This window comes from Balearica regulorum, chromosome 13 (assembly GCF_011004875.1).
Source record: "Balearica regulorum gibbericeps isolate bBalReg1 chromosome 13, bBalReg1.pri, whole genome shotgun sequence".
Classification (NCBI taxonomy): domain Eukaryota; kingdom Metazoa; phylum Chordata; class Aves; order Gruiformes; family Gruidae; genus Balearica; species Balearica regulorum.
Genome location: NC_046196.1, coordinates 1,488,984 through 1,503,029, shown reverse-complemented (window position 1 = coordinate 1,503,029; position 14,046 = coordinate 1,488,984). Strand labels below are relative to the sequence as shown.

The following is a 14,046-nucleotide window of genomic DNA, read 5'->3' as shown; positions in this document are numbered from 1 at the left end:
CACACTCTGATGGCAGGGTTCCAGCCTGGGGGCAGAAATGTCAACTTGGATTGGAGAATTTAAAGTAGCAGCTTCATTCTCATCACTGCTCTGACCCAAGATGCTTGCAAGTCTGTCAGAAATCACTGCAATCTGTGCTGGCACATCTGCAAGAAGGTAACAGGAGAAGAGGAGAACCAGGACAGAAGGCATGAAAGATTTACAACTCCACAGAACATGAAGAACAAGTGAAATATATACTCTAATTGATCAGAGCCCAAAGTATGTTATGAAAAGCTTTAATGAGCAAAATTGTTAGCTGGAACACAGCGATCATAATTTTTTGTTTTAGAAGACAGCATTATTTTTTCCCCAGTACTATTACCAAGACACATCAAGAACAGTTTTTCACACCAGAAAGGGCACAGCCTTGAAAAGGGGGCCCGAGCCACCAGGCAAGCCCCAGGAATGGGGCTGCCCATCCCGGCAAGGATGGGTGAGCTACCACAAAGGTGCGGACCTGAAGTTCCGGACTCAAGCATGGGAAATAAGTCAGACCTTAATATATATATATTTATAGCTGGAAGGATTATACAGATCTGAAAGATTACCATCTCCAGGTACCAGTGGCAAGTAACTACTGCTGCTGCTTTGGCTAGCATTAGCCACATTTTATTAATGCAGCTTTTGTAAGAGTCAGTTATGGGTAGTTCTAACTTGCTGTCCTGCATACCTTCGTATTTAGCCTGGTCCACAATCAGCGTCCTTAGTTCAGCCAGTTCAGCCTTCAGCTGCTCAACAGGCTCTTTGGAATGGCTGCTCTCTGCTTTTGATTCATCTAGACAAGCAAGAGAAACGCAACATGTTATCCTCACCTTTGTGCATTACATCAGTTCGTAAAATGCGTTCAGCAATCTCCACATACATTCTTTGTAAAAGCAGCATTTTCTTTCCTGTAAGTTCCAACATACCCCCAAACTGTCAATCTGCCACACATACAGCTTTGTTTTTACATTCAAAATGCACTATTTGATTAATCATTTATGAGTTTATGCCTAGTTGCAGAAAGAAATTCAGTTTTTAAAGACAAGAGGCAAAGGAGTTCTCCTTTCAGAGCTGCCTTCCTACTTGCTTTAGTTCTCTGCCCCTCACAGCAACATTTGCTGTCCTTAAAAGACTGGAACCAATCTCAAAATACAGAGACACAGACATTACAGCGTGAATACTAGGTCATCAGCTTCTCCTCAAGCCCAACACCACGCAACATCTCCAGATGCTATGTGTTACTCTATTCTGGGATTTGTTTAAAAGAAGAAATAAAAGGAAATTCCTTTTTACCACTAGAAAGCGAGTGCCACCAGCAGCAAGCTGCCCCAACACAGCCCCAAAAACCACCCACAGAGTTTGTTAGACAGGAACAGCGTCTCATATGCTCAACCATGAACAAGTAAATAACAAGGTTAAAATTAATTCTTATTATAAACACACCGTAAAGCAACAAGGTGTTAGGAGACTGCCGAGTCACCTTTATGCACAAGAGCGAGCACTAACGAACAGAACAGGCTTAGAGCTGACCACTAATCAATCCTGCCCTAAAGCCGTGCAAGAGCCCCAGGGACGGATCAGGATGCAGGGGGTGGCGGGGGAGTCTGATGGAGGATGCAGGGGGTGGCGGGGGAGTCTGATGGAGGATGCAGGGGGTGGCGGGGGAGGCCACTGAGGCCGATGGAGGGGACCCGGCTCAGGCAGTTCCACTAGAGGTCACTGGCAATTCAAGGACTCCCGCAGAGCTCTGCCTGCCCCTCGGGATCCTGCACGCAGGCATCCTTCATCCCTGCCGGTTGCCAGGACAACCTCCGCAGCCAGGCTGCTGCACATCTGCGGTTCCCCAGGACTGCTTTGTCACGCCTCTCGAGCTACAGCATCTCCAGAAAGCTTCTAATGCCCAAAGTGCCCCGAGTAGGAGCCAATTACAGGTTTGGCTCTATACAGAGCACGCTTGTCTCCACCACGCGCTGGGAATGATCTCTGCTCGCTAGCCTGACCTTTCCCTTTCAAATAAACCTGCGGTGAGGGTGGTGCCCATTTGAAGATGCGCTTGAAACACCCACTTGCTGAAAGAGACAGGAGAGCTCGTTAAGCATCTATCACACTTACACACACTGCACCAGTAACGTGGCGACGAGACCTGAAATCAGCGGGGCCTTCCCACCCAAACACGCGTGTAAACTATGCGCTGCAATCCCTTCACCGGCGGCTCCACTCCTAGCCGCTCCTGCTTCCCCAGATCACGCACAGTAATCCACTCTTAAGAGTGAGTTCAGACAGCACAACTGCCATTACGCAAGGGATCGAGCCAGCAGGTTCTTACCCCAGGCTGGCCAGGGCCCAGAAGTATTTGAGCTGCAAACGCTGATTCACGGAGATGGATCTGAGCTAGATTTAAATCAGCTAGCTCAGGCATCAGCTGCAGCCTCAGCACAGCACAGAGCTCTGCACCGACTGCAAAAATCCCACCCAAGCAGCATAGGCAGAGAAACTCATTACGAGAGGAACTATTTAGTACCTCAAAAACACATAAAGAACATACACGTATTTACGTATAACTAAAGACCTGATCAGCCATAACTTCTTGAAAAATTTCAGTTCAGGAGGGCATAAATGGAAAAAATAACTTTCCTTCAAACCGATCCATAAGTAAATGTTATATTTTTTACCTTGTAACATTTTCTCTTTCATAGCACAACAGGCTTGTGTGTACGTGGAGTACAAGTTTGAGGGTATTTTATCAGCTCTGTAATAAAAAATGAGAGACATTTATTATACTGCATAACCACCTTCAAACTTCAGCTTTATTAAATATAAGCATAAACAAGAGCTGTGCCACGAAACGTAATTACAGAGGTTCCAAAGCATACAGAGCATCTGAAGCATTTTTTAATCATCATGAGGGCCAGAAATTTATATCCAGGGCTTTCACAGCAAGTATTAGACATGTGTAACACACACACTACCCAAAAACAATTCTACGTGTGTTATTAATGCACGCGTTAATACCTGTTTCATATATAGTACGTGTCTAAGATCCCGTAAGAGTGTAAGTTATGTGACATGTGGCGTTCACACATCTAAAGGGTTAATGTGATGGAGACCGAGACCTGACACTTGCTGGGCAGGCACTCAGTGCTAAAACCGTGTCACAGGAGGCTCCCTAGAACTCAGCTGCTTCCCCTAAACTCTAACATTCAAACATGATCCAGTCTTTGTTAGAGTCAGACCGGATTGACAAGGCAGGACCCAACGCCTCATTTGCAAGCAGTGTTGCCAACGTTTTTTCTTCATGCTAGGCTACAAAGGAACTACTGGATTTAAAATAAAGCTGTTCCTGCAATGCAGAAAAGCACTTTTAAACATGCATACAGGACAAGCTTGAGTTCTGAGAGGGGCTACGTTCTCCTGAGACGTTATGCTGGTGTCCTTTAAGAACAGATTATAAAGCATTAACACACATTTAAGTTCCATCTTCCCCTTCTCCCATATCCTCTCCCAAAGAGAGAGGGGCCTTTCACAGGGGGCTCATCTTCCTGGTGACGTTTTATATTCAGTCAGAGGGGTGCATGGGATTCCTTCAAGATAATGGGTTTAGATGGCTAATTACAGAACTGAAAACATTCACCTATGCAGATAAGCTGCCCCATCCACAACCTGCAAGCCACAAGCCACAGACCTGGCCACCAAGCCCTGCCAAGGGTTAGCCAACACTCAGCACTTTGTAGACAAGGTGGCAAAGTCCCCAATAATCTGATGTGAAGTCAAATGTTCTGAAGAGAAAGTCCAGAAGCACAGAAAATAACACTGCAGAAGTCTCAATACCTCTTTAAAGAATCTATAAAAGCCATGAGGACATCTGGGGTTTTAGGGAGCTGCAACAGGAAAAAAAAAACAAACATGCAAGTTAGGCACAAATTACCTGTCTGCAAACACACATCTAAATGGGAGGATCAAAAAAAAAAAAAAAGCCAAAAACAAATACTAACCACACGTGGCCTGAGCAAAGCAGGAAGAAACCGGGAAGTATAATATGGTCGCCTGAAAATACTGAGACAGAAAAGAAATATAGCAAAATATTAACAGTGCCAAAGCTGCAAAGTGCCATTTCATTACCTCAAGAATTAATTTGGCTCCTGCAAATAAGAAATATTTATGGTAACATAACCACAGCCAAATCGAGCTCAGATTAGCCAAGAGTTATTCATTTATTTAATTTTGCTTTTTATTTATTATAACAATCATGGACTTCTCTTGCAGGTGTGCACATCCCTTTTCACTCTCTGCACAAATAGCCTCTACTTAGATGACTACTGAGGAAGTGAGGAAGAATTTCCCAAAACCTCCTTTGCTCATATCCTCAGTTTTTCTTGTTTTGTTATTCTGATTTAGACTTGGCTTTTATTATTATTATTATAGCTAAACCCAAGAACAGTTGCGGTACCTGGCTTCTATCACAGACGTTGGGATCTTCCTTGTGGTTTCAAATATCTGAAGGGCCTTTTCAACATCACGAAGTGCCTGGCCCTGGGGCTGGCTCACACAAGTAACAAGGAGAAAAAGATGTTGTGAGAAATCAAGGAGGATGATGACGATTATCTTCCCTGCTTGTTCTGCCAGGGTTAGTAATAGCTGTCTGTGTGGTGAAGGGAAGTGACTGAACAAATGCAATTGAGTAACAAGAACTACCTGATACGCAGAGTAAAACTGCAGGATGGAGAAACCGGCAGCCTGCCGGGGTAAGGCTGTTCTTTAGAACAGCTGTTCTGGGCAGCTCTGTACACGCACCGACAGCGGCTGCAGCAGATCCTCCTGCTTAACGTCACATTGTTTATTCCCCCATGAGGACAATACATTTCCTGTTCTGAATTTGGTTTATTGTTATTCTATTTTACTTCATACACTTGGAATTAAGGGCCACAATCTTTGCTTCCAGCCCGTGCTACTACACTCCAGGCAGAGGGACTGCCGCCCCAGGTTTCTCTTGTTTGAGCCGCAAGGCATCTTAAAACTGCAACAACCTGGGCTGGTTTCCCAACTGACAAACAGATCAGACTTGGAAGAAATTAAATGAAATCTTCACTTACAACTTTCAGTTCATCACAGGACTAGATTTCATTGCAATACATTCAACTACCAGCCTGTATTTCAGGTACGTCAATTGACTGACTGTATAAATGAGGCCCCCTAGTCTAATCAAAAAAAAAAGTCTAAGCCAAATGTTCCCTTATCAGTTACTATTGTTATCCAAAACTTATCATGACCCACAGTGGGAAACGGCAGATTTCCTCCCCAAATCTCCTTTGAATACAAAGAGATTACATGCTATACCAAAAAGAATCAAAATACATATAAAACACTTTCCTATGTGATCGAATCATTGAGAGCAAACCCAGAGCAGGAAGTGTCACCACTGTAACAAGCTGGTCAATCAGCAGAGCTAACGCAGCCCCATTTCCCATAAACCTGTGCTCTGCATCCCCACGCCATACACCACCACCAGATCCTCCCTTCTTCCAGAATCTTCCATTCATTTTCTATACAGGACAGGCAAGAGGTAGCCAGCACTTTCCTGACTCGATGGCTAACGTAGATGCTGCTTGGCCAGTAGCCAGCCACCTATTTGCCAAGTTCCTCGGCAGCCCGTCTCTGAGAATACTCATCCCGGTCTGTTTGGCCTCTACACAAGTGTAGTTTTCCTAACATCTGGGGAACCCTTCTGTACTTATGACCACTATATCTTAAAGTTGGAGAAGATTTTTGACTTGGTAGGAAGAGACATGACTGATGAGGAAACAGTTCAACAGACCAGCAGTACCTGCACAGGCTCATCTGTGGAGGACAAGTCTTCATAGAGCCCCATGTCTTCTATAGCGACCTGCGTGAGGTTACCGAGAGATGCACACGGTCACAACACAGCTATTTTGACAGATCTAGAAAGAACTCTTTTTTTAAAAAGAGACTATCTTTACTAACCTTGAGGTCGGCCAGTCTGGTTTTAGCCAGAGTGATGTACTCCAAGAGAACAGACCGATGTTTTGTTGGCACAAAAGGCGGGTACATTATATGGACCTGAAACATGACATTCACAATGAGATTTGCCATTTTTAGAGGAAATTAGTGTAAAATTCTGGTTTATGTTTACAGTCATTCACCTCAAATTTTCCCCAAACATGATGATATTGTTTGTTTTAAGATAAGCCATTTTCATGGCAACCCACATGCAGTTTTTTCCCAACAACAAAGAAACAAAATCGCTGAAGTGCTTAAGTTTAACTCCATGAAAGGAATTCTCCTTCTTGCCGTGTAAATAAAAGAATCTTGTACTTCCCGATTTCAGGAAGAACAGGTTTGGAATAATGTATCAGAAGTAAGGCAATTACCGTAACAACATTAATGATACACTGAACCAAAAGACACATAATGCAATTACTACAATAATAATAAAACTAGGCTGAACCAGGTCAAAGGCACAAGTACGTTCACTTTGGAGCAGTTCTGTATCAGGCTTTAGAAAACCATTTCTATTGGCATCTTCTCACCTTCAGGTACGGCGCTGCTTCAAAGGGCACTAGCTCTGACAAGAACTCAAAGAGGAAGACCAGAGCTTTCTTACTGCTCCCGTGGTGACCACCAGCGTTCCCAAAGGAAGCCTGAAACAGGAGAAACGACGACACAGCCTTTCAGCGCAGAGAGAATCCCCACCCTGGTGATGCCGTAACTCGGCGCCCAAGTCCCAGATATCCATTACAGATTCCTGCTTTCTGTCAAGAGAATATTGGAGAAAAGCCTCCAGAGAAAGGCTACAGAAGTCTCTACAGAACTTTTCTTTGAGTTTCTTTGTCCAGTTTCCAGAGAGTCCGCCATGTCACACTCAAAGTTCTAATATGCTGCTACGAGCACACTCAGAGGAGTTAAACAAGGCAACACCAAAATGCACAAAAGGATTGAGATCCATGAGGGAGCCACAAATCTGACAGTTTCTACACAGCTTTATCTGGGCGTTATAAGGAAAATAAGCCAGTCTGAGATTGTACAGAACACGACTAGTTTTACTTTTGATGCAACCTGAATGCTCTATCAGCAAAGGCCAAGCTTAGATTTGCAATTTCATACAAAGGAATTTAGAGGTTTAAATTATGTGGAGATTTGCATACCAAAAATACCTATGTGTTTACAACTAAAAGCTAACAACCAATTATCTATAAGGTCAAACACAGCAATTACAGCTGCATGCAAACATCCCGGAAACAGGAATGCCTCATCTGCAATACCCTACAACTTATGCAACAACAACAGTGTTGGTTATCAAGATACTGAAATACATCCAAGATTATGATTATAACAGGAATTACATGTCTGCATTCCTGACAAATAACGAGAGAGGGCAAGACAAACTGAAAAGATGAAAGAAGGGAAGACCAGAGAAAGCCAAATAAATATATTCTTTGCAGACACAAAGGCAGTAATAAATATTAAATCGCTCCTAATACCAACACAATCACTTGTTACTCTTTCTTCCCACCCCCCAGTTCCTGGCTATCTCGTCTGAACCCAGACTTTCACTGTGCAGCAGAACGTTCCTTACGCACAGGTTTCTCACCTACTTAAAGCAAAGATTACACCAGTGGGGCCTCATTTAGTCTCACCTTAAACCATTCAGAGTACGGCATGAAGACAGCAGGGCCCTCTAGAGCAGCCTGACGGGCTATCAGGAACGCAGTGATCATGTTTTCCATATCATAATTCTCAAAGGCCTTTGTCAGGAGATGGCTCAGTAGCTCTAGAAACATAAAACAATAACCTCAAACTTTGCTCTTGACAACTGTGCTGTAATTTTCTACAGTAAATGAAGACAAATATCTGTGATAAAACATCTGCCACATAAAGGCTGTGTAGTGCAGCTTGGGGAACCTTTGAGACTCGCTTATATTTTTCTCACGCACTTTCAACGGTCAAATACTCTAGGACTTCAACCTGCAAGAACTGCAGGGAGTCCAGCAATGAGATAATCAGTAAGAAATTCAAACAAGGTCTGCCAGCAAAGGTGAGATAGAAGAACTAAACTTCAGTAATCACTACTCCAATTGATAAGGTAGTTATCAAATAACCACTCTTAGCCAAACACCAAGTTTGAGAAGCATCAGGCGCAAAGCCCGGCATTCACGTCGCCGCCAACATGGAACATCTAAACGGAAAAGCAGATTTTCTGCTGTTCTTTTCCCCGCAGGAATCTCGAAACAGCAACTACGAATGACTCCGCTGCTTCGGCAGTTGGCATGGTTTCCCTCTTCAGCACCTGAGAGGCAACAAGCACACGTTAGCTCGCAGGCTTCCAAATACCTACGGACCTTTGACCAGCTGCGCAGCCTCAGCCTGACAGACCACCAGCGTGGAAACACAGGATAGGACATGCTGCCAGTTCACTTCGCGAGTCTCCAGCACTTGCTGCAGCTGGCAGATGGACTCCTTCGCACTGAACACCACGAACAGCTGGAAGAGCGATAGCAATTCGTTTTAGCTATGACATCCAGCCACCCAGAAGAGTGAAATACACTGCCAAGATTAACATGCAGGTGTCTTTTGCACAACTTTTTCAAAAGCTATCCCGCGTGCATCGTTTGCATCGGCTTTCCAGGGCCAGATACCATGCTGGTTTGGAAACCAGTGCTGGCTAAAATAAACGGTAACATTCCAGTTCTTTCAGAAGTCATGTCATATTCTGTAACAGTAAAAACTCACATCTTCAATTATTATCTTTGTTCTCATTAAGAGCTTTGCATGTAAGTCCCTGTAGTACTTTTTCTTCCTGTTTCACCCTGCCTACAATTCCTGGCAGCTGGTTCAGATTCTGCAACTGGATCTAGTTTCAAATAATCTCATTTCAGATATTTCAATGAATATAAACCCAACATAGTAGAGTTCTCTTTGCAAAACCAGGAAGACGTACTTTGCGATACAAGGTAGTGAGCAGCGAACAGGTTCTTGTAAAGCTCCACTCTTTCTGCATGTGGATGGCATCAGACACTGTACGCAGAAGAAGAAAAGTTTAGTCTTCAGCAGCAGATTTTAAAACACACCCAAAACGCATAACTTAACCACACAAGATTTCCCTTTGGCTTTGACAGTCAGATGCATTAAAAACTGTCTGGTGAAACCTTTCCTCTCTCATTTGCCTTTGGAACACAAACCGTGGCAACAAGGACTGTGCCATTTCACTACAGCGCTGTCATCTGAAAGCTGTTCTCAAGATCACACGTTTGTAGGCCAACATAACGTGTGCATAGATAACCAGCAAGGAATCATCGCCTTCCTCAATCACATCTTTCAAGTGGAAGCCAGCAGTGACACAGCTCTCCACACAACAGGTAAGCAGCTCTAGATCACAGCTCAGAGTGAGTTTTACCAGAGATTCTGTAGCCCAAACATATTTCTTCATAAAAACATCAAGCTTCACAATTACCAATCATGGATTCGAAGCCTTCCTGCTTACCTCTAACCTACCAAAAGAAACACCCCATCAGCAAAGAAAGGCCACGTCTCGTGCTTAAACCCCTACATGCGCAGGGGCCAGACTGTTTTAGCCCCAAGGGCTCTCTGCAGCACCACCTCTCCCACTCGGTTTCTCCTTTGGCCAGAGCTCTCCCATGGCTGCTATTAGATGTTACTCCAAATTTCTGTTCACGAGCCATAGGCTGAAGCTCTGTTTGAAGGCACTGATTTTCCACCCCAAGTTTTCTCCTGGACTGCAGCCCTCTAAAGCTCAGATAAATTTTTTAGTCTGGGGAGTCAGGCAGCTTCTCCAGCTCTGGATCCTCCAGGCTGGACTCCATTCAGCCAGGCCTGGGTGGGATGGAGCTCCCGACACACAGGAACACACCCTGGAGACAGACTCGCTTCTCCCCGCCTGTTCCTACCTTTCAACAATGGGCTGTAGGTAAGAACTTCGGTCAGGGTGTGTCTAAAAAACTGCTGCAAGGAATCCGGATGAACCGCACTTTTATAAAGTGACACACTGAACACATTCAGCCTACAAGTGACAAGGAAATATTCAGAAACAATACACAGGAAGTACAATCAACCAGGTACAATTAAGGTGAAGAACTCATTTTTCTTCTACATCTCTCATCAAATTGCCAGAGATACGTACTTTTTTTGTATGTATTTTTAAAAATCTATCGGTTGCTCAATTTTATGTAGCTGTCAGATTTACAAACTTGAGTCAAACGTACACCCCTGCATCGGTCAGGACTGGCTTGACGTGTAAACAGTTGTTAGACAAAATGAGTTTGGAAGCAGGAACTGGATGGGTAACATTCACAAAAAACCTCCTCCTGACATTATTCAGAGGACAGCATTTCTTACCAGAACCTCATAGCTTGCAACCTGGAAACATCTTGCTCCTTCTCTTTACCAACAGCATCAAGCACCCCTGTACCCCAAAGCAGAGAGACAAAAACACAATGAGAGAAATGGAAACGGAAGGAACCGCGACACTAAACAAGACAGGAACTAACTGGAACGAGCAACGTGTGCTTCTTTGAGAAGGTGACCCCATTAGGGAAATGTGTAGAAGCCATTCGGCAGCATTAAATTCTTACAAATTTTTTCAAAAGCGACACAGGGACTCAAAAACTATTAACACTAACCTTGAACCACTTTAAAAGCGTTCCCAAGAACGTGCCAATAATTAAGCCATCTAAAAATGCACATAAATTATTATTTGATTTCCAAACCCAATCCTAATTGTGCCATGCATCTGCGAGTGTGAACACTGCAAAGCTGCATGAGAGCAAAGTCTGTCTGCAGGCAGGGATTTGCACGAGCAAGCTTTGAATTAACAACCCCTGGAAACAACGGCCTTAACCGCCCTCGCCAAACAAAGAGCACGCTGCTGCGAGTGCGCCACACGTTTGTAACGGCACTGGGACTTTGTGCTACATTTGCTTAGCAGAAATTCCTTCAAACCCTAGATCTGCCCCAAAATGACTGGGAGAGGTCAAACAGGTTAGCAGCTTGCTCAGCACATCACCTCGACCGTCAGCCTACACCACTCAAAGCCCAAATACAGAGCGAGCCTTTGCTTTACAGCCTGCTGCAGCAGCAGCAGTTTTTCTGTTTTGTGTCCTACCCTACCTTTAAAAGCCTCCTCTTTTAACAGTTAATACCAAGCAGCAAAACAAGCGTCCCTCACATGCCTTTTCCAAGGCCATCCACGGTTTTAATACGTAATACTCTCCTCCCCTGCTGAGGAATACTTTAAGGTTAAGTCGGGGAGAATAGAGAAAAGGAGATAAACTCTACTTATCCTGGGGCACAGGAGTTCAGTACTATGCAGCACAGTGCTCCCATGGCTACTCTCAGCCTGTCCTTCTCCTACTGTGAAGGTCTTCATTAATAGTGAATTATTTTACTTAAAGAATCCTAACGTTCTTCAAAGCAGCTTCTTCGTTAAGTGAAAGCCCTCAAAGGTGACCCAAAAGCATACGCTAACAATATCGTCTATAAAACTCGTTTAATACATTTGCAGGCACACAGACTGCAAGTCAGTCAGCGGCAGCGCAGGCTGCACAAACAGGAAGGTCACATGAAGAGCAGGGTAGCACAGACTCCTGCCTGGCTGCCAGCACCCTGCTTCTCTCCCTCCAAAATCCCCCATGTCCTGTGTTTATAAGGGTTATTTTCCCAAGTATCGACACTGTTAAAAGGGCCACCTGAGATGGGACTCATCCATATTAAATAACAGAGCGCTTCTTCTCTATCAGCTTTCCCTTTTTAGAACCACTCCGCAAGGTCTGTAAGGCTTCTCTGCCTACAGACAACGCTCCCTGCCAGACGGGGTGAGGGACGGGGCTGGCAGTGCCCACGGGGAGAGACGCAGAAAGGAGGGAGCAGTCCTGGTGTCATGTCCTGGTTTTCAGTCTCACACAGCAGAGGAAAAGCACTAACCTCTGCAGCAGCACTGAGCACGCTGCTGAAACACACCAGCAAGAAAAGAGGTGAAGTGCTGGCACTAAGGGGACAGTCAGATTAAATTAATACATGGGTGTAGGGCACGCAAGGAGGTGTAAGCGAACGCTCCCTCCACTGTACAGCAGGTAACTGTGAAGATCATCTGTGACACAAGACAAAAATCACCCTCATGTGTGTTTAGTCTTTCTGCATCGGGATTTGCAATGCAAATCAGGGACACTACTGTGCTTGGGCTCTCGGCAGCAGCATCAAGGCTGCCCGGGCAAAAACAGGCACATTGTCCACCGGACAGTTCTTGAAGACCGGTCATTTAAACGCCACACACGTACATTAGATGTCTTTGCTCAGGAGAAACGGAAAGAAAAAAAACAAAAAGAGGTTTCACAAGACATCAGTCTGCAAATCCAACCAGAAAAATAGCTGTCTTGCACATCACTTTGTAAATTCGAAGTTTAATTCACTAAGCAGAAAAAAATTCTCCTGGCTTAACCTCTGTGCTACAACAGATGGGATTGCTTCCAATCAGAGCTGCTAAAAATCAGCTCAGGTATCAACCTGGTGATGCAGCCAGAGGCAGCAACATGAACTGGCCTAAAAGGCAAGAAATTATCTGCAGTGTTTGAAGATACTCACTTTACAAGAGCAAAAGGGAAAGCAGAGGCATAATAATCAGTGACATAAATATAATGCACAACAGAGGAAAAGCATCCCAGGCAAAGGATTCCTCCTTAGGGATTTAGCAATATCCTTAGAGATTTAGCAATGAACAAGACAGCAGTGACTGCACAAAGCTATGAATGACAAAAACACTTACATGTCAACATTCTTTGTAAGACAGCATGACAGATCTGTTCAAAATTGACAAATTAAGACCATTTAGTGTTTAAAAGGGCTACACTTATATGCAGAAAAAGGTAAATTGTCTCAAAGAGTTTTGCCCCTCTTAAAGCTCAACTTTTACCTCAGGCTCTACAGATACAATAGACAAAGCCAAGCATTCCCCACGCTTACCAGGATTCCATCCCTCACATTCAAATGGAAAAAAGAGCAATCAAGGTGAAACCCAGGAAGCTTACAAAACCGGAGGAAGCTTACAAAAGCCCTGACACCTCACCTTAAAGAAATTCTCTTTTTAAAAAGAAAAAAAAAGTCTCATGTTCTGGTTTCACCATCTCCTCCTCACCCAGTCCAGCACCTGGACCACCACCCTTTCGTTGTTGCTCTAAGCTGATAGATTTACACTCAGCAAGGCACAGAGGGATAGAATGGCACTAGTTCTTTAAACAACCCTTTGTCAATAGGTTCATTTTGTCCTTACGTGGGGGACTTTCTTGAATTCCAACTTCCTTCCCAGCTCCGAGGTTTGCGGAAAGCCATTCTGAAGAAACACGATTGCAAAGTCTGTGAAACAAGAAGGAATTAGTGTTTCAGCATCCCCTTTCAGTACAGATCCCTGTCCTGGTCTCCCAATAGGACTAGCGTCTGAAAAGCATCATTCACTACGCGGCAGTCAGGAGGATTCATTTATTTTCCTGGAGTAAAATTACTCCCAGGCATAAGGACCTAGAACAATGGATGGCAGGGAACACAGAAACTTAGAGGGTTCTAAAGAATTTAGAGGCCTTGTGCTCTGTTGCTACTGCAGAACTCACACGGGCTGTGCCTGACCAACTGTACTCATCCAAAGGTCTGACTACAGCTCTTCAATCAAATCGGGTAGTGATTTTTTTTCTAAACGAAACCATAAAATAGATCATAGAAAATGACAGGGGGGAAATGGACTGTTAAATATTCATGGTCCAAAATATCTCTGTTTGCAGGAGTGTCACGCTCTCAATATAACATCCCCAGCCCTGTATGCCTTCCAATTACACTTTCTTGTGATACTATAACTCAAAGGGATAAAAGATAATTGGTTTGGAGTTCTGCAAGGGAAAAAAATTGTTACATTTGCCAAATATAAATATATATTCCCCTCGCTGAAAAGAGGTAAGAAAATGCAAAGCGAGGCCTCCATTCTTACACCAGCAAGCGCTTGACTTGCAG

General features: G+C 44.1%; 1 protein-coding gene across 1 annotated transcript in view; it reads right to left on the bottom strand.

Moving 5' to 3' along the window:
- FANCA (FA complementation group A) overlaps positions 1–14,046 on the bottom strand; it is a 34,827-nt gene that overhangs the window by 14,435 nt on the left and 6,346 nt on the right. Inside the window, exons 8-23 of the mRNA XM_075766056.1 lie at positions 13,319–13,401; positions 12,815–12,848; positions 10,393–10,459; positions 9,945–10,057; positions 8,978–9,054; positions 8,379–8,520; positions 7,677–7,810; positions 6,570–6,680; positions 6,004–6,099; positions 5,846–5,905; positions 4,472–4,560; positions 4,017–4,077; positions 3,853–3,902; positions 2,697–2,773; positions 713–817; positions 4–146 (exon numbers count right to left, since the gene is read on the bottom strand). Of these exons, the coding sequence (XP_075622171.1) occupies positions 4–146; positions 713–817; positions 2,697–2,773; positions 3,853–3,902; positions 4,017–4,077; positions 4,472–4,560; positions 5,846–5,905; positions 6,004–6,099; positions 6,570–6,680; positions 7,677–7,810; positions 8,379–8,520; positions 8,978–9,054; positions 9,945–10,057; positions 10,393–10,459; positions 12,815–12,848; positions 13,319–13,401 (1,442 nt within the window). The remainder of the gene's footprint in view (positions 1–3; positions 147–712; positions 818–2,696; positions 2,774–3,852; positions 3,903–4,016; positions 4,078–4,471; positions 4,561–5,845; positions 5,906–6,003; positions 6,100–6,569; positions 6,681–7,676; positions 7,811–8,378; positions 8,521–8,977; positions 9,055–9,944; positions 10,058–10,392; positions 10,460–12,814; positions 12,849–13,318; positions 13,402–14,046) is intronic.